Here is a 27,533-nt window from a genome sequence, read left to right as displayed (position 1 = left end):
AAGATGCCTGTGCTGGGGGAGCAGCTTCTGCCAAAGCAATGCTTTTCCAAATCTGCACAGCCAGTCAACACTCCAGTGGCCAATCAAAGCCATGCTTGGCAAAAGCCCCACCTGGCCCCACCCGCTTTCTGAAAACACTTGGCTGCCAATAGGAAAGGTGTCAGCAGGCACAATTGTGCCCATGGGCACCATGTTGGGGACCCCTGGCCTAAGGCTAAACCAGATACGGTACTTCCCAAGTGCTGAGGATCTGTCTGTTTATCTCTCAGTTGTAGCTGCAGCGTGAAATGCTTCTGCACACCACATAAGGAAACATGGTATGCCTCATTTACAGGCCGGCATTGCAAAGTGTTTTCATGGCAGTGTCCGAGGAAAGAGGAATAAAGGCAGAACGGACTGGTGCCTATAGGCACAAGGCTACAAATAAAGGAGCGAAAGCAGAGGGAGAGCCGCATTGGGTGGCGATATCACCTAAAAGACATTTGATTGGATAGCCCTTCTGTCCTCTGGATTCACTCCTGTGCATTTCCTCAGCTGTCCTTGGACATTGTGGGTGGCTCCTGGAGACTGACAAGGCCCCTGCAGCTTCCATTTCACTTTTTCCAAGGTTGCCTTCCAGGCAGCTTCACATTTCCTCTTTTAGCACCGTGTTCCTTATACCTTGGGCTTCACAGATTATCTCCATGCCATCGCCTTGAAAGCTCCCATTACAAATTCAGTGACTCCTATTGGCCAAAAGCAGGTCCTTCTCCACCTGCCCACCCACATCCACCCACCCACAAATCCCATCAGGATTCCAGCTGTAATTCAAGGTAATGGAATATGCATCGCCCAATCTGTGGGCCCCCAGGAGAGATTGCAAACATTCTTTCCCTTATGGATGTTCAGATGCTTTCCATATGAAAACATTCCCTGGTCAGCTGCAGCAAGGGAGCTTGCCGCACTAAAATCAGGTTCAGTCGTGTCTTTCAGAATGAATACAGACATATCTTTGAAGAGGAGTGGAGGGTATAGTGGGTATAGTGTGAGCTCTGCCCCCCCCCCCCCCCGTGCTTACCAACAAAGAATAGAGCCTTCAGATCAAAAGTGTGTGCGCGTGCATAACCCACACACCCTTCCTCATATTTGGAGCATGCTGTGTTTTGTTTTGTTTTTTTTCCTGTTATTTTTATCTGCTCCAAAATTTGGATTTAATAAAAATTAAACTTTTGTCTTTTGCACAAGAGTTCCTCTGTATAAAGTAAGCAAGAACTTACTTTATATTTTAGATGCAAGTATCAGCCTAGCCTACTAATATTTTTTCCACCTTTTGTGATGGCTTAGCATTGGTAATCACAGGTGGAGAAAACATTTTTTCAGCTTGCATAGAGAGGGAACATTTTTCGAATTCCACATATGTATGTGCGCAGCTCAGGTTCAGGCAGAAGTGTAGGCCCTGCCTACTACCCTATGGAGCATATCCCAGTAAAATTGCATCACTCTGGTGGTTTGTTGGAGACATTCAACAGGCTGCGATAGCCGGAATTGTATCTCAACTTGCTGGGGGCTGTAGTTGCTGCGCACTTCAGAAAACCGGACTTAATTAAAAGAGATTGAAGCAATGGGCCTGATCGTCTTACTGGCTCCCCAAAATTAGATTACAGTCTTGACTTTGTGCAGGCTTGCAGTGTTGTAAGTCTTCATTGATCTGGCCAATAGATAGATTTTTATTTAGAAAATAAAATGGTGATGACTTGGCAAGTAAATTAACAAGTAATTGAATAGAGAACGTTTTCCTGCACGATGAGGAACAAACATTTATACCAACCGGTATAAACATTACACTTATTGATGATTGATTTGTCTTTATCAAGAAGACCGCTGCAGGGTAAGAACGATGTCGTGGAGATGGCAAAAGGACCATTTTAAAAGCACCGGCTTGAGTTTGTGTCCGTCGTTTCTCTTACCTCAGAGCTTTTTACAGTCAGTCGGGGTTTCATCTTCCCAGAATCTGCAAGTTATGGATTTGTTATCCCCATTCTAAAGATCACGGGAACTGGGGAAGTACATTGCAGCTGATGACTCTTAAAGTGCCTTTTGCATTTATTTTGTCTGTAATTTGACTGACTTTGGCTGCGAGGCACAGTAGACTTAAAAATCTGGCGCCGTCTTGCCTTCTGTCCTTGCATTAACAATATTAACCTAATATTCACAAATAATTCAAGAGAGGCTCAAGGGTGCTTTCAGGGGTCCTGTGAGAAAAATCCCACTTTGCTGCTGCCCGAACACAAAACCAGTAACTTAACCAGATACCCCGTAGTAGCAGAAGCTCCCACCTCCCCCCCCTGCCCCCCATCCCCCGCGGTCCTCTCTGTTTGAGCTAAAGGCAGCAGCCACCTTTTGCTTCCTAAGAGGCAGCTCTTTAAAGTCGCACTACGGGCTTTGCACTTTCTCAGAACATGATTTGTGGTTAGGTACAATGGAACATCCTTTTAAAACTTCTTGGAATGGGGAGGCAAATTTCCCTCCACAGACGGTCACAATTGCTGTGTTTTGCCTTGGTTAGCTACGTAGGCTTGTTGTTTCCAAATGTTTAAAATTCACCAGGCACTCTCACTGTAGTTGTTCTGCCTGCCTCTGGGTGGCTTTGTGGGAATAGGTTTTATTGGCATGCAGTACAATGGACCTGAGCAAGTCTGTTAATGATGGGATATTTTGGAGGTCTTGCATTCACTGGACCGCCATAACTCAGAAGCAACTTGACAGCACGTAACACATAGCCACACATAATGACACACTTTGTAAACCGCTCTGAGTGGGCATTAAGTTGTGCTGAAGGGCAGTATATAAATCTAATGTCGTTGTTGTTGTTGTTGTTATGTTGTCTATCCACATCTACTCCAACTACCAATTTGCTTGGGACTTCTGTGAACAGTATCCTTGCTGACATCTGATCATTTGGCCTCCGAAACATATGCTGTGCTTGGTAGGGGTAGAAGACACATTTAAAATTTCAAGCTCTGGAAGTTTCCAAGGCGTGCTCTATGCAGGAGCCAACCCTGTAGTGTGAATACCTTTGTCCGGCCAAAAAAACATCCGTTACAGGTGAGCAAACTGCTCTTCCAAGTAAGATGAAGCCATGAAAAATCTCAAAACGCTAAATTCTGTAGGCAGCAATTGAAAGTGATCGTTCAGTGGTAATCAATTGCTCCCTTTAATAATGTGGGGCAAGTTCTGGCGGAACAAGAAGTTTTTTGCAAGCCAAAGAAGAGCAAGCTCTAAGAACTTTGACTAACTGGCTCAGGGAAGAAAGAAGTCGTTTGCAGGCAGGCTGGTCCAAAAGCAAAATCTAAAACCAAGAACACGCTCCATGTAATTCATTTATACCCTGCCTTTCTGCCCAATGGGGACCCAAAGTCGCAATTCTTCTCACCTTCATTTAAAAACAAAACTATTTTTTCATCTTCGTTCTTCTGTGCCTCCACACATGGGGACTGCGCAGGCGCAGGCCAGCCGCCGGAGAATTTTCTAGAGCTTCTATGGCTCCGAAGGGGCCGTTTGTCGCGCGCCTCAGCGACCGTTTTCCCGCCCAAACGGTCACGTGATCCTCCAGCGACCAACGGCCCCTTCCCTCAGTTCTCTTCTTGCCGCCGCTTGGAGAGAACGTGAGCTTCGTTGCTCTGTGCTTTTTGTGCTTCGTGCTTTCTCTAACTGATTGCTTGGCTTTTGACTTCGGACTTCGTGACCTCGACTATTCTTCGGATCTCGCTTTGGACTTTGACGTGGACTCGGTAATTTGACTCGGACTGTTTTTGACCCTTCTTTCGCGTGCCCCTGAAGATGGCCTCTACGGCTCTCTTCAAGCATTGCCTGCAATGCCACACTAAAATGGCCAAATCCGATGGCCATGATTTGTGCCTTTTTTGCTTGGGGGAGACCCACAATGTCTCGGCCTGTAGGATCTGTCAGGGTTTCACCAGCAAGGCCCGGCAGGATCGCAAGGCCCGGCTAAATTCCTCGCTGTGGCAGAAGGTCATGTCGGAGGGAACCCCATTGCGTCCGTCCAAGGCCGGCCCTAGCCCCTCTGCCGAACGGCAATCACGAGCTGGCTCAGTGGCCTCCGCGAGGTCGGGGTCGAAACCGCGTCCCCCGAGTGCCTCGGCGTCGAGAGCGGCCTCTCCAGCGCAGGGACCGGTGCGGCCGCCCCATAGCGCGTCATCTACCAGGTCGGATCCGAGACCAGCTTCGGAACCGAGGATCCTGGTACCGAGTCCCCGGTCGGAACCGACGACCGGTTCGATCCCGATCAAGGCGAAGAGGTCTAAGCCGAGGTCCCCTTCGAAGGCGAGGAGCGCGTCGGTTCCGAGGTCTTCTTCGGAACCAGCGAAGAAGAAGAAGAAGACCAAGCATCACCGGTCGCCGCGTCCCGCTCCTCAGGAGGAGGTCATCGTGCTTCCTCACACGCATTCCCCTCATCTGGGCTCCCCGGAGCCAGAAGACATCTCCGTGCCGGTGCCGGATCCGATGGCCTTCGAGACGGTGCCCGCAGAATTCTCGTCGGGGCCGGAGCCGAGCCCGCGCCGTCGGAGCCGACCATCGCTTCCCCTTCGGTCGCCGAGGCTGGAACCGAGCCCGTCCCCTCGTCGGAGCCGTCCGTCGCCTGCCCGTCCGTCTCCACCTCCGGTCGGTCGTGAGCGGCATGGTTCCGGGGACAGTGTCCGATCAGTCCGGTCCGCTGCGTCCAGGCATCGACAGGCTTCCTACCTCCCCTCGCCATACCGTTGTCAATGGGAGGGGGCACCTGCGGGCTTCTCCGTGTCGGAACCGAGGCCTTCGACATCGAGGTCGGCGTGGGCTCCCCCTCCGCTCCCGGTTCCGGAATCCCAGCTCGGTTCCGATGAGGAGGATGTGGGGAGCTTTGGCGGCTACCAGTCGGAGTCCTGGTCCGAACCATCGCCGGCTGAGGAGCTAGTGCCATCGGCGGACTCGCCATTCGAGGACCTCCGCATCTACGCCGACCAGATGGCAAGGATGGCCAAGGCTCTCGAGATGGACATCTCTTCGGCAGTCCCCCAGACCAAGGACAAGCTCCTCAAACGTATTTACGGGGACAATCCGGCGTACGTTGGCTTCCCCATGCTCGAGGGTATTGAGGAGATTGTGGAGAAGGTGTGGCAGGTGCCCTGTGATCAACCTCCAACGTCCAAGCGCATCGAGCAGCTTTACAAGATCAAGCAGGGCACCTGGCCGGCTTTGGTGAAGCACCCTCCACCTTCCTCCTTGGTCACAGAGGAGTTCAACCCCCGACGATCGGGTCACTCCTCGGTGCCTGCCGATAAGGAGGGCAAGAAGCTGGATGCCATGGGCAGGCGCCAGTACATTGTCTCGTCACTGGGTCTGAGGATCGCCAACTACCAGACCATCATGGCAGGGTACCAGCTGTACCTCTGGGAGAAGTTGGCATCCTATACCCGAGACCTCCCTCCTGAGCAGAAGGCTGTGGTGTCCCTGCTGCAGACGGAGGCTGTGAGGCTGTCTAAGCAGCAGATGAACGCTGGGAGCCACGCTGCTGACACTGCTGCTAGGGGGATGGCGTCGGCGGTGGTCCTCAGGCGCCACTCTTGGTTGCGGTCGACGGCCCTGTCCCAAGAGGTGCGTTCCAGGGTGGAGAGCATGCCCTTTGAAGGGGACTCGCTGTTCTCCAAGTCCACCGACGAGACCCTGAAGAAGAAGAAGGAGGACAGGCAGACGGCGCGGTCTTTGGGTCTGGCTCCAGCAGACAAGCCCTCCTCCAGGTCACGGTACGCTCCCCGGTCTGGCCCTTACCATTACCAGGGCAGGTACCAGCATCAGCGGCCAGGCTACCAGCAGTATCCTGCCTACCAGCAGCGGCCTTTCCCTCCCACACAACAGCAGAGGAGGCGTCGGCCCTTCAAGCCTCGTCAGGCACAGCAAGCGGCCCAGCAGAAAGATCAGCAGGGCGCCGGGAGACAGTACTGACGGGTCACGCCAGCCGTATCCCCGAACTTTTCGGACAGACTTAGTCCACTCCTCTCTGAGTGGGAGTCAATAACATCTGACTCATGGGTCTTAACTATTGTTGAACTGGGATACGGGCTGGAGTTCGTTGAGCTGCCTAGATGCAGTTCACCCCTGACAGCTGTCAATAACACTATGGCCGAGCTGGATGCGGAGATCGTGTCGCTCTTGGCCAAGGGTGCTGTGGAAGAATTGCCCTATGAGGACTCTGTAAAGGGTTTCTTCTCTAGGTTCTTCCTGGTCCCTAAGAAGGATGGGGGCTTACGTCCCATTTTAGATCTGAGGGGCCTTAATGCCTTCCTCAAGGTGACCAAATTCAAGATGGTGACGTTGGCGGCTGTGATCACCTTGCTTAAACAGGGGGATTGGTTTGCGGTTCTTGACTTAAAGGACGCATACTTTCACGTGGGGATACGGAAGGAGCACAGGAAATACCTGAGCTTTGTTTACCGGCAAAGGGTTTTCCGGTATAAGGTGCTCCCCTTTGGCCTGTCCACTGCCCCACGAGTGTTCATGAAATGTGTGGCCCCTGTGGTTTCCTTCCTACGGGAAGAAGGCTGTACCATCTTTCCGTACCTCGATGACTGGCTCATCGTGGCTGAATCGGAGTCTAGGCTGGTGCAGGACATTGGCTTGGTACTTAGCACTTGCCAACGCCTGGGGCTCCTGGTGAACTTTGAGAAATCCAAACTGGTGCCCAACTGCAAAGTGTCCTACATTGGTGCACTGTTAGACTCTGTGGAGGGTAAGGCTCTGCTCCCTTTGGAGAGGGCTCGGTCCCTAAGGGGTCTAGTGTCCATGTTTAAAAGGAACCGATTCCAGTCTGTGCGCACTATCCAGTGCTTGCTAGGGCATATGGCAGCGGCCACCTCTGTGGTGCCTTTTGCTAGGCTGCGTATGCGCCCGCTCCAGAACTGGTTTGTGCGGAGGTACGATGCTCTGCTGCACCCTCCGTCCCTCAAATTCTCTATCCCGAGGGTCATCCTCTCCTCCTTGAACTGGTGGCTGTCTGATGACAACTTGTTTAAAGGAATCCCCTTTGGGTATCAGCACCATGACGTCACGGTTACCACTGATGCCTCTCTGTTGGGTTGGGGGGCTTACTGTGGTGATGTGTCTGTGCAGGATGTCTGGTCTGAGAGGGAAAAGACCCTCCATATCAATGTGCTTGAACTAAGGGCCATTCGTTTCGCACTTGTATCTCTTACAGCACTGCTGAAAAATCGTCAGGTGTTGGTGCAGACGGACAACACGACTGCCATGTACTACGTGAATCAGCAGGGGGGCACAGTGTCCATGGCCCTGTGCCGGGAAGCCACGCTCACTTGGCAGTGGGCTATCAGGAACGGCGTATCGCTCCGTGCTATACACGTGGCTGGGTCAGACAATGCCCGGGCAGATGCCCTCAGCAGGGTCCCTTTGCTGGACCACGAGTGGGAACTGAACGTAGAGTGCGTTGGGCCGATCTTCCAGATGTGGGGTCATCCAGTGATAGACGTGTTCGCCACTGCGGCGACCACCAAGGCCCACACGTTCTGTTCCAGGGCAGGGAGCGACCCCCTCTCTATTGGGGATGCCTTCCAGTTTACGTGGACGCAGGGCTTGCACTACATGTTTCCTCCGTTCCCCTTGATTCCCAGGGTCCTGTGCAAGATAGAGGAGGACGGGACGGACTGCATCCTGGTGGCCCCCTTCTGGCCACGGCAGGTTTGGTTCCCGAAGCTCCTGCAGATGTCCCAACGGACGTATGTGAGTCTGCCCCCTCGGCAAGACCTTCTCCTAAACGGGAGCCTGGTCCACCACGATCCCAGGAAGCTGCACCTAACGGCTTGGCGGATCGTTCCTCCCCGATAGGCTTTACTGACGAGGTACAGAGGGTCCTCCTGAATGCTCGTCGGCCATCCACTAGGCGCGCTTATGCGGCCAAGTGGCGCAGGTTTGAGCTCTGGGCGCTTGCCAGAGGAGTGGTGCCCGAAAGCAGTCCCTTGGGGGTTGTGTTCGAGTATTTGTGCCACTTGCGTGGCCTGGGCTTGAAGGTGTCCTCCCTCAAGGTACACTTGGCAGCGATATCAGCTGCTCACGCCCGAGTAGAGGGTGCTACGGTGTTTTCTCACCCACAATCCCGCCAGTTCCTTAAGGGCATGTACAATCTTTACCCACCTGTGTCGGTGCCAGTGCCTCAGTGGTCGCTGTCCTTGGTGCTCTCACGTCTCATGTTGCCTCCATTTGAACCTATGGCTACATGCCCCTTGGATATGCTATCCTACAAGGTAGCATTCTTGGTGGCCGTCACATCGGCCAGAAGGGTCAGTGAGCTGTCTGCACTGCGGTCTGACCCTCCCTTTCTTGTGTTTCATCCCAACAAGGTGGTCCTGCGTCCCTGCCTCGGGTTCCTGCCCAAGGTGGTGTCCGCCTTCCACCTCTCGCAAGAGATCTCACTGCCTGCATTCTTTCCTCAACCTTCCTCTAGGGGGGAAAAGGCCCTCCATTCCCTAGACTTGAAGAGGGCCCTAGCCTATTACCTGGATAGGACGAAGGAATTCCGCTCCTGTCCTCACCTGTTTGTCTGTTTTGGGGCCAAGGACAAGGGTAACAGGGCTTCCTCGCAGACCCTGTCTAGGTGGATTGTGACGGCCGTTAGCAAGGCCTATTCCCTGGCAGGGGTGGCTTGCCCGCTTCATGTCAGAGCCCACTCCACGCGGTCCCAAGCATCCTCTTCGGCACTCCTCAGGGGGGTGCCCCTGGTTAACATTTGTAAAGCAGCCACATGGTCCTCTGCAGACACCTTTGTCAGGCATTACGCCGTTGATGTCAATGCGGAGCAAGATGTATCTGTGGCCAAGGCTGTCTTACACTCCCTTTTTTCCTGAGGGAGTTTTTGGAATGACTTTCTGGGCGTACCTGTTGGGTACCCTTGATTGAAAGTGTGTATATATGTACCTGGGGGTGTGTATATATGTAAATATTGAGTATTTATGTGTCCTTACACAGTATTTTTACATAGATGTATATATGCATATCTATTTGTTGTTGATCTTGTTTGCTTAATAAAATTGTGTTGGACTTCACCCCCGCCTTCCTTATTGTGTGAAGCTTGGTACACTCCCATGTGTGGAGGCACAGAAGAACGAAGATGAAAACAGGGTTAACATACCTGTAACTTATGTTCATCGAGTTCTTCTGTGCTGACACACAACCCTCCCTCCTACCCCGCTGTGAACTCCAATGCACGATATTGTGATGGCTGTAACGGAAATTGGTGTTTTTAAGGTGTTATGGCTGGAGTGTGTTGGTCAAGCGGCGGCAAGGGAGAACTGAGGGAAGGGGCCGTTGGTCGCTGGAGGATCACGTGACCGTTTGGGCGGGAAAACGGTCGCTGAGGCGCGCGACAAACGGCCCCTTCGGAGCCATGGAAGCTCTAGAAAATTCTCCGGCGGCTGGCCTGCGCCTGCGCAGTCCCCATGTGTGTCAGCACAGAAGAACTCGATGAACATAAGTTACAGGTATGTTAACCCTGTTTAATGTATAAAAAAGGATTGGAGGGGGGATGCCTCACTCAGGGCACATTCAAGCCTGTGCTGTTTGTTGAATGCAGAGCAGACTCGGTCTTTAGGCGATAGATCAGTTACACTCCATAGGAAAAAGATAAGTACAACAAATACCTCTCATATCTCTCTAAACCAGAAGATTCGTTATCTCTTTTTAGAACAGAGAAATCACTTGGTAGGCATTGTATTAACTCAGGAGATAAATTTAAAGTGTTACACAAGGTATAGGGTCCTGTACATCCTGTCCTGAGGCATTCAACCCCCCCCCCCCCCCACACACACACACACAAAACCCTTCAGTGTGTTTTTTCATACCATCCAGCCAGATGAAGAGTTCTAGAGAACTTGAAAGCTTGCAGAAACTTACATGTCATTTGGTTAGTCCCAATAACAGATACTATGTGGGTTGAGTTCTTGGTTTTGGGAGCAAGGAAGAAATGCAGAGGACAAGCATTTGGGGCATTTTTGAGAAAGAATTGATGTCCAGTGAAGAAACAGCATGTAAGGCCTATCGTTGCACTTGGGTAATTGATTTGAGTGCAACCAGTGGCAATGTGTTGTGCTAGAGAACTGTCCCATATGTTCTGCCCTGACACCATCCTCCTTGGCTGTCATCCTTGGGAATTAGTTGTTATTTATTGGAGAGGCCAGGTTGAGATAGGTTGACCTTGAGAGAGAAGCTGTTGCACCACTTTACCTTCTGAGTGATGTGATGGGAGTTCCCAATTCCCACTTTGCTAAGTATTCCTTTAAGACACTTCAGCTCGCAGGACAGAGCAAAAATTACTAGATGAAAGTAATTCCTGTTAGCCAGATGATTTGTTTGGTTTTCCAGATGGCTGGTTGAGAAGATCAGTCCATGATTTATCTGGGACTCTCCGAGATGCTCACATCAAGTGCTGTTGTTTGCTGAGCAACAGTCAGTTTCACATTCGTGCCTCTCCTGAATCCAGATGCTCTCATAAATCTCTGGGCAAAGCAGTAGCTGCAGAAGCAGCAGTAGGCGGAAATGCCAGAACTGATCTGCCCTCAGCCCTCGGGGTCGCTTCTTTGAACATTTGATGCCAGCTTGATAGCGGCTTTATTTGCAGTCTTTTCTACAAAAGGGATGCTTTTTACAAATCAAAGAGACAAGGAGGGGTTTAATAGGCAGTTCTGCTCCTGAAGGTATTGATCACAATTTTCTGCAGCGTTCTTTCTTCAAATGTCTTGGGGTTGGAAAGTCGCATCCCTGCTGCTTCAGGTGCCCCCTTCCCTTTATCACTGATTTCCCCTTCTGTTTACCACATCAGAAATACGAATTACGGGAAAGGTTTGGCTCAGGCAAGCTTTCCTGGCAATTAGCTCTGCAGTGGTCTCCGCACATTGCAAGCCTTTGATCAGATGCCTCCAACCAGTTGGACTGACCCCACCAATTTCCTCTTCAGGTGACACAGGAGCCGGTCTTTCCTGCACTCTCCTCTCCAAAAATGCATTATGGCGTTCAGAAGATCCAGTCGCCTTTTGTACGTTACCCAAAGAAAAAAACTTCTCTATATAATGAGAGCATTTGAAATGGCCCCTGCAAAAGAAAACACAAAAAATTGATTGCTTAGAAAAAACATGCACACATTCATGCTCAGCAAGGATGTGATGCATTCTGTCCATGGTCTTTGGTTTCGGGCTAGCTGTAACCGTTTGGGCGCCCTAACCGACTACCTACCATTCTTTGGCACTCTCTCCCTGTGCCAATATCCAAACCCTCCTACCTTTGTTTACCCCAACTGTGCTGGGGATTTGAAAATTAAATACAGAATGTAGAGTATTTAAAACAGGTTATGTGATAGGGAAACCTTCAACCAACAGTCCCTCTTCCCCCCTACATCAGTGTAATGGGAGGGATGTACCTGCCAAAATAATTTTTCTGTGAAGAATTTTTCTTTCTTTAGGTTATAAACAAGAACATAAAAGTTAAAAACAATAAACACAGAAGGTAAGAAAAACCCACAGCATTCTAAAAACACACACAGACTAACAATACATATATACATAAAATAGCAAACAAGTAAAAGAAAAAAGAAACTAAAACTAGACTACAAATTGAGTTCCGATTTTCTCCGCAACAAATATAGATCATTTTCAAAGTCTCACTTACTCTTAAATTAAACATAAAGCCCTGTTTTTTCTATTGTTCATGATTCTTAATCCATAAATCCAGATGTCATCAAGTCCTGATTATCTATTTCATGTAAAAAGTCTATAAACGGTTTCCATTCAGTCAAAAAGGTAACTAATATCTTTTCTCTAATCAGTGAAGTAAGTTTTGCCATTGATGCAAACTCCAAAACTTTTATCCACCATTCCTCCACTGTAAGCAGTGTTGGAGTTTCCCACTTTTGTGCATAGAGTACTCTTGCTGCCATAATCAAATATAAAAACAAAGTTCCAAAGCTTCTTTCCAACTGGCTGTCCATTTTTCCCAACAAAAAAGTATCTGGTTTCAACTGGATTTTAATCTTCAAAATCTTCTGAATTGATTATTGAATCTGCAGCCAGAAATTCTTTGCTTTCTTACATGTCCACTACATATGATAAAATGTCCCTTCTTGTTTAGCACAATTCCAACATCCATTTGAAGCATCCTCATACATTCTAGCCAATTTTGCAGGAGTCGCATACCAACGATACATTATCTTATAAAAATGTTCCTTGATACTAGAGCTTAATGTAAAGTTCAATCCCCTTGTCCACATATTTTCCATTGCTCCATTAATATGACATGTCCACAATTGTTTGCCCATTTAATCATATATTTAATCATATATTAAATATATATATTTAATCATTTTACTTGCTCTTCTTCTGTCTCAAACTTCAACAGAAGTTTATACATTTTAGTAATAACATGTTCATCATTTGCACAGAGGGCAATTTTAAATTCAGTTTTAGATTGCTCAAAGTCATGATGTCTCTTATCTAGTTTAAATCTCTCCAAGATTGCTTATAGGAAAACCATTGGCAGGCATGCCCTTCTGCTGCTAAATCCTCTCTTCATTTAATTTTAACTTGACCTTGAGAAAATTCCAGCAAGTCATGATAAGTTAACCATTTAGTTGGACTCACCATTTCCCTTCTAAAATGAGCTTCTTGCAATGATAACTAGACATGGGCACGAACAGAAAAAAAGAACGAACATGGTGTTCGTTGTTCATTGCCATCCACGAACAACGAACATTGACGAACATGGCCTATTCACGAGCATGTTAAGGATAACTTGCTGGCAGATAACTATACAATAGTTGCTGAGTTTTCCTTTTATTTTTTGTCTGCTCTTTAAAAAGCTCATAATATATCGTAAAAAGAGAACTTGAAAGAAAGAGCCCTAGCTAACTGAGTAGAACTTCTGATTTACCTTGGCTCTGAGTAGAACTTGTTTGTATTTCCTCAACATAGGGCAAGGACAGACTGGCCCTTTACCTCACTGGGAGAGTCCCCTGGAGTGTTGCAGGTGATCAGGAACAAGCTAAGCCTCCACCTCACCTTGTGCTGTGGCCAAATCCTGTCAAAATCACCCCAATTATTTGAGGTGCAGGAGAAAAATGGGGGTTGGGTCAGTAGTGATGCTCTAGGAATTCCCTGAATCTCTGTGATAAAGAACAGAAAGATTGGAAGGATTCCTAGATTGTCACCTAGAAATGACAATACATATAATTTTTACCATAGAGACTGGAGGGAATCCTAGAGCATCATGAAGGATGTGACATCACATCCCTCTGAAATTCCTCCTTCCCCAAGCACTGCCCCCCAAATCTTCCAGAATTTGCTGTTGCCAGGCTGGCAACACTAGTACAGATATCAGCCAGATTTGACCAGCCCTAGCTGAGTAGGCACCCCTCAGCTTGGAGCTAGCTAGTGGCAAGATGATCAGCACATGCTTGCTTGTTGTCTCCTTCCATGCCACTGCCAACTGGGTCCAACCTGAGCTGGCCCTGAGGTGTTGCCAGTGCTGAAGAGTCCACTTGGCTTGGCTATTTCCTGGGCCATTTTAATGTCCTAGTCTACCCTGACCTATGGTTACCCCAGAGGTGTATTTTTATTTCCCTGCAACATTGACAATCAAAATGAGTTGGAGCATTTTCAGAAGAACCTGGCAGTCTTTCGCACTCCCAGAAGATAACAGCCAAATCCTACCATGTAGGGCCAGCTAGAAAATTCACATGTGATCTCTCCAATCAGAAGTTACAATCTATTGCTGATGGAGAGGGGTTAGGGTGAAAACCTGAGGCCCAATCCCGATTGAAAGGGCTTGAGTAGGGATTCACATAAAACAGACCCCTCTTTTTTGGAAACCTCTTAAGCAAAGTTGGCAAAGCTTCTTGGTTCTTCTGAATTTTTGACCTGAGGCGACTGAAGATCTGAGCACAGGGCCAGATAAGGCCACCTAGTCAACTGCTAGGGGCACCAAATCACCAGACGGCAGTGCCTGAGAGAAGGTGCTGGGCATAGCTTGTGCCTGCCATTGCCTCCCAGGCCCTTTGGCACCCAGGTCGAAGAACATCTCTGTAATAATAATAATAATAACAACATTCGATTTATATACCGCCTTTCAGGACAACTTAATGCCCACTCAGAGCAGTTTACAAAGTATGCCATTATTATCCCCACAACCGCAAACACCCTGTGAGGTGGATGGGGCTGAGAGAGCTCCAGATGTTCGTGCCCATCTCTACCCCAAACCCACCTCTTCATCTGAAGTCTTCAATGTATCATGTCTTGTGGCTCTCAAACATCTGACGTTTATTCTGTGTGGCTCTTACATTAAGCAAGTTTGGCCATCCCTGTTATATAATATATAATATTATTTTTATTTTTTTGAAAAGTGCTAAGTGCTGAAAAAAGTAGTAAATATTCCCTGCTTCTCTCTTGAAGAATCCCCAGTGAATAGAAGGATATCCAGTCATCTATAAGAAAAGAAACATCTATTGTGAGAAACCAGTGAATTTTCCTTACTCAGAACAATTCTGGAATACGTCTTCACCAGTTGGATTTTGGAACTTTGTGCCTTTAAGGACTACTGTGTCTGATTGTTCTCTTTTGATATCAGTATATTGTAATATATTTATTGTTGGCAAGAATCTATAATAATATTTACTACTTTTTCAGCCTTTATATATTGCACTTTCAGCACTTAGCACTTCTCAAAAAATAAAAAAATATTATATATTATATAACTCAGTATATATACTACATGATGTTAACCCTCCAGCAGGTTTTTCCTTTGTTGGTAACAGAAGCAGACCAAAAAGGCAGACGAGCTGCACCCCGTGGGCTTTATGAATGTGCCACAATTCCAGTTCCCCGTCACTCAGAGATGTCTGAAGGAAACCAGAGAACCATCAGAACTAGAGAATACAAAATATCTCTGTCCAGTACATTTTTAGCCCACCCTCCAAGGAACTCTGAGCAGCATTCCTAGTTCTTCTGTTCTCATTTTGTTTGCACAAGCAACCAAGTCCGTTGTGTGAACAAATACAATGGGCTCTGGAAAACAGATTCGGGGTGCCCCCTTCCAGCACCAAGCAGGTGCCATGCAGCGGCCTGGAGGCCAGAGCACGAGGGTGCTGAGGGGAGCACTTAGGCCATTGATTTGGGCCTGTTGCATCTCCTGGAACTCCCCCTCATGGCCTCCCCACAGCCTCCACAGCCACTGTGTGACCTTGTGAGGGCCATGCCAGTGTGCTGGGCTTCCTTGTCACCACCGCAGCCACTGCATGACCTTGTGAGTGCTGCACCAGCGTGCCAGGCCTCCTTGCTGCCTCTGCAGACACTGCGGGGCCTTGTGAGGGCCACGCCACTGCACTGAGCCTCCCCCATCACTCCCACAACTGTTGTGGGGCCTGCTGAGGGGTGTGGTGCCAGGCCAGACCTCCCTGCACCTCTGTGGCTGCTACAGGGCCTTGTCAGGCATGCACTGGTGCGCTGGGCCTCCCTGCCACCTCCACAGCCGCTGCAGGGCCTTCAGAGGGCCACTCCATGTCTCTCCATTGTTGCTGCAGCCTCTGAGGGGCCTCCGGAAGGCCACACCACCACACTCAGTCTCTCCATAATTGCTGCTGCCTCTGAGGGGCTTGGAAGTGCACCTGCACCAGGATAAAAAGTGAGTCGTTGGCAACATGGCTTGCTTTTTATATATTAGAGATTAGTCACAGATTCCTTTAAGAATATAATGTTGTTTTTCATAGCTTCTGCACAGGCATGCGTGTGAGATCCGTTCCTTTACAGGGTGAAATCTTCTGGAGCTGGCCTCATCCTTTCTTCATAAGGGGTGACACTTCAACAGTGTGCATTCTCTGAGAGGCAGACTAAACACTTTCCCAATTTATTCTTTCCTATTATTGTACTCTTCTGTTCTTCTTGTTGCCACATCCTCTATGAGGGACATTACCATCTCAGTTCTAGTTTTATGTTCTTTCTCTTGCAACTTTGCATCTTTAGTTTTCTCATGCCGGGCTTCAGACGTGGGATGCGTTGGTGGAGTGCACAGGCTGGACAGAGTGTTCACGTGCTTCCCTGGATGTGACTCCTCTATATCCAGTGACACTTTGATTATGTGTTTTTAATGAAGAGGGCTACATTATGGGGCCATTGTTGCGTGGCTGTAGAATTTTTGATGCCAGAGTGGCACTTGAGTGGCTGACACCTATTAATTTCAATAGAAGATAAGTGCCTGAGAGCAATTTTGCCTTTGAAAAAAATCTACTTCTTGGAAACTGAGCTCTCATCAGTCTAGATGTCACTTGCTTTTGGAGAGAAGGAGCATGAAAAATAACTTGAGACCACCATGAGCTTGTTCAGCTTATAGAAGCCGGCATGGCAGTGAAGCATCAGTTTCTTCTTGAGACAAGGGTGAACCTTTGCTGGGTATTGCCTTTGGAAAGACTCAGAAAGACGACGTATCTCAACATGGGAAGATTATTTTTTGTCAGGCACCATGTGGTTGGATTCAGGTCTGGCTTGCTGAAAATTTAGGTTGCTGAAAGCAAGTTGAACATGCAACACTTTGATGTGGTTCCTGGTGGCTCCTTTATGAATATGGAAAAGGTAAAATTGCCTCCAAGGGAGCCATTATATTGAGCTGAAGTCTAGGGTGTTTAAAAGTCCCTGCACATAGAGAACTAGCAAGTCGAGGAAATGGCTAACCTAGAATTCTCTTTCCTGCTGTTTTAATTTTATATGTGGAGGAAGGAATATTCAGTCATGCATCCTTCTACTTTGTCTCTGAGGACAACTTTGCCACCTGAGTCAGAGTTAGACCTTAAAGAAGAAAAGCAGGAGACAGGTAATGGATTGTGTGCAGAGAATTTCCCCTTGCCCACAGGCCAGAACTTCAATAATTGCACGGCAGTTTGTTCCCCAGAAATTCTCCACTCCCTCACACTGTCTGCCTTAGTAGCCTAATTAAATCAGCTGTGTGTAGTTCCAGACCCATAATATTCCATTACTACGAGGTGACAACTCTGCCACTTTGATCAACACCTTATTGGTTGTTATCTCCTGTAGAGTTGTGAGGTTGGCCATTGCCAAATCTGGAGCCTCTTCAGTAGGCACTCTAGTTTAGCAGTGACTCAGGAATAGAGATGGGCACAAACAAACAAAAACCGTACGTGATGTTCATTGTTCGTTGCCATCCACGAACAGGGACTCATGAACAACCACGAACATGGCCCTGTTCACGAACGTGTTCGTGGTTGGCTGTTTGTGGGGGCAAGCAGGCTCTCCTCCAGCCATCATCCAAGTCAAGATCCCTACTGCATCACTCCCAGCAACCTGACCTGAGCAGGCACCAGGAAAGGTACCAATAATAAATAATAGCTTGGCCCCAGAGACTGGCAACAACCCTGGAACTTGTAGGGGTAGATCCCTACCGCACCACTCCCAGAAACCTGACCTGAGCAGGCAGCAAGAAACATACCAAGCAATAATAAATAATAGCTTGGCCCAGAGCCTGGCAGCAGCTCTGGAACTTGAAGGGGTAGATCCCTATCCCATCACACACAAAGAAAATTCAAGCTCCAATGCACGCTATCAAAATGCCAACGGCAGCTGTCTCTTTCCCTCTCCACTGTCTGGAAAGCCAGAGCTAGGAGCCCCCCTCCCCCCTGCTCTTTGCTCCCTTGTTGTAACAAATTTGGAGCTCCACACTTGAAAGGAAGACCTGCCTATCAAGCTAAATTGGGCTTAGATTGGGGTTTCCGGGCAACAGCAGGAGTTCAAACAGAGTTCAGACAATCCCTGCCTAAGTTGCCAAAGGAAAAGATTGCAGGTGCCAGACTGTCTGGCTTGACGAACAGCAACGAAGGAGGCTTGCAACGACCACCTGTTTGTTTAGAATGGGGCCTCACAAACAGCTTGTTCGTCAACAGCAGATTGGGCTGTTTGTGGCTTTTTTCCCGTTTGTATTGCTGTTCGTGCCCATCTCTACTGGGGAAGCTTCCATGTTGCTGAGATGCCACAAGTTGAGTAAGGCAGAGTTATTCAGGATGGGGTTTGACCCTGACACCTCATTTTGATAGGTGTTTGTTAGTATGATGAATTTTGGAGTCCAGTTTTGGAAAAAGATGGGTTGAAAACGTTCTGCATTTTCCAGTGCTCTTCTACGTGGTCGATTATGCTGGTTTAAGTGATTCCACTCCTTGACTTGGATCCAGCCAGTTTTTCCATTTGTGAAAAGGGGTGGAGGGAATCCCCTCTGTCTACCAAAAAACACCATGCTGGAGATCACGTGGGAGAGGGACTCTAATAAGGAGGGGAAGTGGGTGAGATTCCGCTCTGCCATGGACGCTCACTGGGTGACTTTGGGCCCATCTCTCTCTCTCTCTTAGTCTAACCTGTCTCACATAGTGATTGTTAAGAGAGTTAAATGGAGGAAGGGAGAGTGATGTATACCACCCTGCGCTTTTTGGATGAAGGGCAGAATAAAAATGTAATAAAAATAGTAAAAAAAATCACCTTAAAAAACTCAGTGACATACATATTACTTAATGTGAATGATTTCAGAATGATATTTAAGTAGCTAGGCAGCTACACTTGCTACCTTTGTCTTCCTGGCAAATATTTTGATAGCTGTCCAGTGGGCACAAATCCAGCAGGCAAAGCATTCCTCATCATTATATCATCCCTAGAAAAGGCTGTACCTGTTGAATTTTTTTGCCACGTATCTAGGGTCCCAAGGTGGCTACAGCTACCTGAGGAGTGGTTCTAAGCAGTATCTCTAACACCGGATTTTATTTCTGTCATAAAAATTGCCTTCTTAATGCCTGAGCACCTGCTTTGTGTGCTCGAGTCACCTTTGCTAAGATCACCAACAGCCACAACTTCATCCCGCTGTTTGCGCTTGAGGGCCAATCACCCACAATATGAGGAAAGGGAAGCGAGAAAGAGGAACCGAGAGATGATGATGAGCCCCGTTACGCCTCGTGTATCATCAACTAAATTGTCAGCTAGGTTCTGATTGCAAAGTATTTACTGCTAGTGATGAACAGGGTTGGGGGAGGACCTCATGAAGAAAAGCCCCCCCCCCAACTTGCTTTCCCCAGCCCTGCGATCAGTTGTAATGTTAGCAAGCTGTGAGGTTGGGCAGAGGAGCCGGATCAGCTTCTGACTTGTAAACCGAGCAAACTTGAGATGGAATAAATATGAGCCCCCCACCTACCCATAATGTCATGATTACAGAGTCAGTTTTCCCCCTAACGATTGCTGCTCTTTCAGTTGTCCTAATTATGTCAATCTTTTGCCTTGAGCTTTTCGGGGTCTTAATCAGCAAACTTCCATACTTATAGCTGCTGGTAAAATAGACATCCACCTTACTGAGCTGTCTCCATCAATTGGCATTCTCTCTCTCCCTCTCCACTCCTTACCGTGAGTACTTCTTCTCAGCTCTGGTAGACCAATACCGGTTTGTGTGTAGTACAACAGCAGATACATGCTAGTTACTTGGCTCAATCTATGCTTGTATGGACGCAGTTTTTCTTTTCCAGCATGGTGTTTGTCGGTGCAGCATATCCTTTTTGTGAGCACCCTTTTTTCACCAGTGGGAAAGCTGGTTAGATCCAACCTTACAAGTTTTTCCTTTCAATCAGCTCTTTAGGCAGTAGGCTGTCCAGCCTATTGTTTTCAGATGTTTTTAACATCTGCATTATAAATAGAAATTTTAGCAGATGTTTTCTCCCCAGTGTGTGATGAGAAAAGTATTACAAGCTGAATCTCTGTTTGCTGTGCCCCTATGAAATGTGCAGAAGCATTGCTTTTTAAAAATTGGGCAGTCCTACTCTAGTGTGAAGAACGTGCTATTCAAGTCAAGATGTAGACGGCCCTGGAGGATCTGGTCTCTGGCAGGAAGAGACAGGGAGGTCTGTCTGTTGATAGGCAAGAAGACTAGAAGCCTGTAATGCTGATTGCTAATTCACCAGGCATATTGTTGTCGTTCCTCATTTGAGGAGAACTGCTGGAGGCAGCATCAAGCAGGCCTGGTTGGGTAGGCAATCCAGGTGCCAAAAAAAACCCACACTCCTGTATATTTCATAAATGTTCAGAAGGAGGAATTTCACCAGTTGTATTTTTTTACAGGCTCACTCTGCTAAAATTCCCTCTTGTACACAACTAAAAGTGAGATATTGAGGGCACAATTGCAAACAGTTCCAATTAGAAGGAAAAATGGGAGGTACCTAAAGAAGCCTAGGTGGCTCCATAAACAGCTTTCTAATGAGCTGAGAATTAAAAAGGACACATTTAGGAAATGGAAGGAGGGGCATACATCTAAGGATGAAAAAAAATAACCTGTGTTTATTGGGAGAGTGTTAGAAAGGCTAAATTTCAATATGAGCTTAGGCCAGTGCAAGATGCTGAACACAACAAAAGGGTTATTTGGTTGTGGTCAGAGCAAGAAAAAGAACAAGGAAGTGGTAGGCCCTCTGCAGACAGGGGACAGTGGAATTTTAACAGGTGATAGATAGAAGGCAGAACTGCTCTACTCCTACCTTGCCTCGTTTTTCTCTTGCAACGGAAACTGCTCAACCTGGCAAAGAAAGAACACATATTAAAGGAAAGGAATTACAGCCTAGGACAGGCATGGGGTGGTGCATAAACACCTAGAAGAAAAAAATCAAATGCATAGTTATAGGATGGGTGTAGTAGTACATGTGAAAAGGATGTAGAGGATGAACATGAATCAGCACTGCAATGTGAAGAAGCAGCTAAAAAGTCAAATGTGGTTTTAGGCTGTATCAAGAGAAGTATAGTATCCATCACATGAAGTACTTTTGGGGAATACTGTGTTCAACTTTGGGGCACTTCGGTTTAAGAAGGATGTTGACAAGCTGTCATGTCTGCAGCCATCCACGCCATTTATGTTTCTCTACTCTAATATATTGATCTCATGCATTGCTCATATGATTGTGCCTTGTACTGTAGTCACATAATCAAGTACCGATGTTAACCTGCTTGAAAACGAAAGCACCTTCCTCCCAGAACAAGCAACTGTTGTCTCTGAAAGTATGCTCAGTGACCTTGCAGCTGTAATGTAACTCTTCACAGAGGAAAGAGGGAGTTTTGATTCCTTGTAATCTTCTGCCTTTCTCTGTCCAGTCTAAGCTATTGTGTTCTCATGGAACTTTTTAGGATTTTCTAGCCTAAATGCTAACTGCTCAAAGGGAGGGGGGAAGCGTGCTCCTTATATCAATAGTGCATATGCTTGTATCCTCATTCCTGCCAACCTATCCCATCTATGGATGTACCCATGAACTTAATGGATCTCCAAATGAAGCCTTTTTCACCCAATGCACTGGAGTGCTTGCTGTGAGGGGTGTGGGGGTCTATCCACCATGGGCTGCCGTCCCTAGAACTGACACAAGCTGGAGTGCGTCCAAAGGAGGGCTACAGAGATGTTGAGCAGTATGGATACCAAGTTCTATGTAGAAAGGTTGAAGAAGCTGGGTACGCTTAGCTTTGGTGAGGAGAGGTGATCTGATAGCCACCTTCAAATAGCTGAGTGGCTGTCACACGGAGAATGGAGCAGAGTTGTTTTCCGTTGCCTCAGAGAGTCAGGCCAGAACCAATGGGCTAAAATCGAACCAAAGGAGTTTTGGGGCTAAACGTTAGGCAAAACTTCTGACCGTAAGAGCAGTTTCTTCATGGAATAGACTTCCTCAGGAGGTGGTGTACTTTCCTTCATAAGAGGATTTTAAGCAGAGGCTGGATGGCCATCTGTCAGAAACTCTGTGACTGAGTGTGAACTTAGGCAGATCGTGAGAGGGAGGGCAGGGAAGGGTGAGCCGGTGCTCTGCTCTTACGGCCTTTTCTTATGTGCCCAGGGTGGTGCGGATCACCAGTTTGGAGGCAGGAAGGATTTTTCCTCCAGGCAAAATTGGCCAGGGATCCTGGAGGGGTTTTGTTTTTGTTGCTAATTATAGCTTGGACATCTCCACCTCATTTTTAAAAAACAGATTAAAATGATGGAAGAGAGTAAGAAAGAGCAACTGGATTGCATGAGTTGTAAGAAGAGGTCATTGTTGAGATCATTATGGATAATTATGGTAAATTTGTTTACTCTGTTTTGTGGCGGTAATTTTGGTGCTTAAAAACTAGAAGAGCACCAATCCAGCCAGGACATATTTGGTACAAACTGCAAATTGGTTGGTGGGGATGTTATTCTAATGCATCTCCACAACCAGCTGAGGACTGGAAACTTCCTGAAAATAAAATACAGTGTCTGTGCTCAGGGCATAACTATATGTCACCCTAGAAATACATGTTAAAACAGTATCTCAGCTACTTTACAGGAACTGGGCGCTTGCAGAAGGGAATTATGCATTTGCAGAGGAGAATCATTAGCCAGGAGTGTGTTTTGTTGGGATTTAGAAAGTGTTTTTGTTTCAGTCATGAAAGAGTTAAACTGTTTGTGTTGCTTAGTTAGTAAACTTGTTTGCATGTAACCATTTAGGCCTTGAGTAAGGATTCCTGCCAGAGAAAGGGGACTCTCTAAGTTTAATGAAGTGGAGTTAGGATTCTCTATTAGGCAACCTTTTTATTGGTTGGGGCAATTAAGTGAAGATATATACTGAAGTTTTGTTGCTCTTTGTCTCAGTGTCCTCAGTCTTAAGTTTATTTTTCTGCTAGCAAGTTGTAGTCAGTTAGCAATTTCTTATTTTCTTCCAATGTAACCCAATTTTTATCCTTTATGTAGTAAAGTATTGTTACAGAGCTATACTGGAGTGTGTCTGTTCTCATTAATTCCAATGCTCATTTCTGCTAAACTCTGCTAATTAAGTATTAATCTCCTACATATTTTAACTCTTGCTCTACCTGTTAATTTTCTCCTGCAACGTTATCTTCTCATTTTCTGCTGTCTTGCCTTTGTCTGGTCTGAGAGCCTACCTAGCCAGGGGGCACGGAGATGGGGTTAAGCACCCCTTCCTGCCCTCTGTTCCTTCCCTACAAATGTCCACCCAATCTAACTTGGAAACTCCAAGCCTTCTTTTCAGCTCATAGTGCATCCGTCAGGAATTGTCCTTCAGATACTAGATTTCACCCATGGTCATAGATCCAGAGGAGATAGCCGTGTTAATCTGTAGTGGCAAAATAGTAACGAGTCCAGTAGCACCTTTAAGACTAACCAACGTTATTGTAGCATAAGCTTTCGAGAACCACAGCTCTCTTCATCAGATGCATGCAGAGAAGAGAGCTGTGCTTCTCAAAAGCTTATGCTACAATAACGTTGGTTAGTCTTAAAGGTGCTACTGGACCCTTTACTAGATTTCACCCAGAATTTGATCAAAAAGAACAGAGTGGCCTTGTCAAACCAAACAAGCTCTGAGTTACCTGCACTCCTTCATTGTTTCCTGTGGATGGTGTCATGCCTCAGGTGGGGTGAGCCCCCTTACGCTGCCACCACTCTGGGATTTAGGGTCCCTTGGGAAGGCCCAGAGTGCCCTCCCAACCCTTCTGACCTCCGTAGCTTGGCCAATAAACAGGCGTGAGGACCCGGCAGAGTAACCACAAACAAAATAGTTTATTTCCAAGGAGGTCAGTTAATATCAAACAAGCAAGCAACAATAGATGGGTGAAAGCAAAATAAACCAAAAGCCCTAGCACGACTGAACTCCCTGTCCCTCAGTCTGTCAGGCCTGCCTTCTCACCCTCCCTGGATGAGGGCCTCTCCCCCTAGCAGGAACCTCCTCTGGCCTGCTGCTCCCTGGGAGGAAGAACACAGGCATTTCCCCTCCCAGACTTATATAGCACTAGCCCCCTGTGTTCTGATTGGCCAAAAAGGGCACCAAAACAGCCCAGGGGCTCCTGGGAATCGTAGGCAGGCCTACTCCCTCTGCTAACAGGCTTCTGAGGCCTTGCTAGGCCTTCCTGGCACAGCCAGATCATGACAGATGGGAATGGTTATCGGCTTACTTTTACTTGGACTTCTCATTGGCTTAACCAAGAACAGCACATGCACACACTCACGACAAGTGCTGACTTGGAATTCGCTTCCTCCTTCAATAGATGGCAAGAACTACTTGAGGCTGCAGAGCAGCGCGAGAAGAGAAGGGCAACACGCTCGGCTGCTCAGCCCTGTGGTCTTCCTGCCCCGGAGCGCATGGTGCATGGTGTTCCATTACCAGCTGTCTGGCGGGACTGGGACGACGCTCCAAGTGTGGCGGGAAGCAATCCATGAGAACAAGCCCCTGTGGATCGTCAGGGGAGACCAGGGGGAGGAGTGGAGAGAAGGCAGGATCCTTCTGAGGGGCTATGACATGGAGTATCAGGTAAGCTTGGCCGGAGGAGGTTTTCGCTGGATATTTGAGTGGCATTGCAGCCCCGCTTATTTCAGATGCTTCGACAGACTCCATTTCATTCTTCATTAGTGAATATTGTTGCGCGGGGATTTTTTTCTTCCTGCTTCTTCATTGTGTTTCCCATGTTGCTATAGAAACTAAATGACATTGTATGTTGTTGTTCAGAATTTTCCTGTTTTATACATAGATTCAAGTCTTTGTTCTTTCTGTTGGCTTTTTGTATTCCTAAAGTCTGCCTTTTTGCAAATGTTTTTCCCCTCCCATTTTCTCAGACAATTTATCAGGTAGCCCGACAAGAAGATGTACGCACCGTAAGGGGGAAACACCAAGTGCATCTTGCAGCTAGACAGGGAGGGAACAAGAGTTTGTCTAGCTCCTTTCTTTAAAAAAACAGAGAGGTAACTGTATTCAGGGGGTAGGTAAAAAGAGAAAGGAAGACGTAGGACTTCCTTGGTTTGGGGTGCTGGTGAAAAACTTGGCTACCAATTTGGATTTGGTGTCCAGAAAGCTGAATATAGATAGATAACTAGGGGAGAGGATTCAGACACCTCTAAAGAGTTATACTGCAATCACAGAAATTCAATTCCAGAGGAACTTTCCTTTTTTATGGAGAAAGTAAAGCACTCCTAGTGTTCAAAATGTATCTGGCACTATCTACGCCACAAAACCTAGATTCATTTGCTTCTCCTCTTCCTCCCTCCCTCCCCGCAAGGAATGCTAGAAATTGTATTCTTGTGTTCATGGACCTTTTGCAAGAACTACAAGGTTCCCCAAGAAGGAGGGATGAATGGCTGTTAAACCAGCGTTGATCTGTAATTGGGAAATGAGCTTAGATGACACAGAGGAGGTATCCTCCTAAATTCATATTGAACGTTTATGTGCCTTTCTCTGGTTCTTTGAGACCAAACAAATATGTAGAATGTTGTATTTCATAGCTGATGGTCCAGTGGAAGATCAGTGCCAACTTTTTCATGCCATGTATTGGAGAGGGGGAGTGTGAACAAGCGTGTTGCAGTTGTATGCAGACCAGCTGTGATTTCCCACCACTTCCAGGCCAAACCGGGAGTGTTGGGCCATGTTTTGCCTTCCCTTCGTCATGAGAAGCTTGAACGGGGCACATGGGAGGCGTGAAGGCAGCGTTAAGCTGCTGCTGAATGGACGGGTGGGTTTGCTTTGGGGAGTTTTGTGAGAAAGTTTTCAGGGTGTTTCTCTTGGGATGCTGTTTCCGTTGCCTCTTTGAGAGGGATACCTAAAGACCGCAAACCCCGGCCTTTTGCTGTCTTTGCCTTTCTTTGAAGGACACAAGGGCTGTTTGGGGATCGAAAGCTTTAACACTCGCTATTCTTGTTTGCTCCTAGATTGTGTTTGAGGGAATTATAGGCGAAGGACATTCAGGGGAGATTGCCGTCGATGATGTCCGAATAGGCACTGATAGTTCCCTGGAGAATTGTATGGGTACGTATGTAAACACGCGTCTGATCTATAGCATTCCTTTTTTATTATTCTAGGAAACAAAACTCATTTGTTTGCTTGCAGAAGGATAGGCAAGTTCTAAAGGTCTGTACTGAGGATTGGTGATGAGCTCATTTCCTCACATCGCCAGCCTGGATGGCACATGCGGGCACTGATTTACATGAAAACGGGGCAACGTCGTTTTGGGTCTTAGGCCCACTTCAAATTTAACAGCGGCTACTTGGGTGGCAGCTGCTTGGCCTCACATCTCTGTTGTGACTGTGATGGACGCCTGTGTGGATCGGCCACCCCCTTGCAGTTTCCTTCGTCTTATGGTTCGTGGTGACGGCATGGAGCAGCCTGTGTGGTCAGACTCTCACCTCTCGGAACAGCCAGATCACACATGCGGTTTGGTGGCCTTCATGTGTTTCACGCAAAGCAGACATTAGTTGTGTCTTATTGCATCCACTGCATTCCATTGCTGGCCTGTTTTTGGATGATCACAATTTCATTCCAAAGCAGAATGAACCAGTCCCAAACAAGCCTATTTTGGCCCATTTGGGGCCCAAATCGGCCCCCTATGAAGTATGGGAGTACTCCTGGGGCAGCGCAACGACGTTACTACCAGGGGTGATGTTGTCACACTGCCCCAGGAGTGCACTTAGGAGGCCTCTTCCCCCACCTTTCTCTTTTGGTGGGGGACAAAGCGGGGGATTCTTCTCTTTGGATGGAATGGATCCAAGTCAGAGAGCCTCACTGGAGTGTGCAGAGGTAGCAGCAGTAGCAGCGATGCTGAGCAAGGTGCCCCCGACTGATTTCCTGTCTCTCATTCTCTGTGCCAGGCACATATTGCTGACTTCCATTGCATCAGCAGGGAGGGAAAAACAGCAAAAATGATAGGACAAAATAAATGGGAAGAGGTTTGCCTGTGACATGTAGCACGACACCACTGAGTAGCTTACGTGCGTGAATCATTGCTGCGTGGCGGTGGTTGCGGCAACTCTTCCATGTAGGCAGGCCTTCACAAGAATTCTTAAGGAGGGAGAACCCCTGGCCTGCATTTGTGATACGTTTCAGGGATTCATTTAGCTCGCTGTATCCTTCTGGAGAAAGTCAAGGAAAATGAGTGCCGAGGGAAGGCTTGCAGTTTTACTATCAGAGGCTTGGGGAGAATAATGTCTGTCTCTATGATGACAGGGGATGGCTGAAGTAATAGGTAGGGGAGTTTCCAAGGGAAAACGTATGAGAAAAGAACCTGAGCAAGTTTTACAAGGGGGAAAACAATCAAGACAAGAAACCAGCTGTCAGTTAGCATTACATGCTTGGCGGGGCTGATCAAATCATTGCGAGACTTTTATTAATATGAAATAATCAGTGGGGGAGTCCTAGAGCATGATTAACAATAACAAAACAGATCCCTGCACTGGAATTCATCTGTTTTAGAGCTCAGACATGAGCTAGATAGGAAGGTTTATTGCAAGCACCATGAATTTTTTTTAAAATAAAAAGTGACGTACATTTGTCCTGTGCTACTTTCCTGTCCTGTTGATCTACAGGTTGATCTACAGGTTTCTCAAAAAGTATACATTTCACTTATTTTTGTAGCACTTGATCTCCCACCCCACCTGCTTCCTCCAAGTAGTTTAGGGCCACCTACCTGGTTCCCTCATTTTTGTCCTTGCAACAACCTCAT

The 27,533-nt window shown here is 47.3% G+C and overlaps 1 protein-coding gene across 3 annotated transcripts in view; it reads left to right on the top strand.

Moving 5' to 3' along the window:
• NRP2 (neuropilin 2) overlaps positions 1 to 27,533 on the top strand; it is a 254,599-nt gene that overhangs the window by 167,580 nt on the left and 59,486 nt on the right. For all 3 annotated transcript variants that reach the window (XM_054970181.1, XM_054970184.1, XM_054970183.1), the window contains exons 13-14: positions 24,096 to 24,358; positions 25,747 to 25,843. In XM_054970181.1, coding sequence (XP_054826156.1) covers positions 24,096 to 24,358; positions 25,747 to 25,843 — 360 coding nt within the window. The remainder of the gene's footprint in view (positions 1 to 24,095; positions 24,359 to 25,746; positions 25,844 to 27,533) is intronic.

This window comes from Eublepharis macularius, chromosome 2 (genome assembly GCF_028583425.1).
Source record: "Eublepharis macularius isolate TG4126 chromosome 2, MPM_Emac_v1.0, whole genome shotgun sequence".
Taxonomy (NCBI): Eukaryota; Metazoa; Chordata; class Lepidosauria; order Squamata; family Eublepharidae; genus Eublepharis; species Eublepharis macularius.
This window is presented reverse-complemented; position numbering and strand designations above follow the sequence as displayed.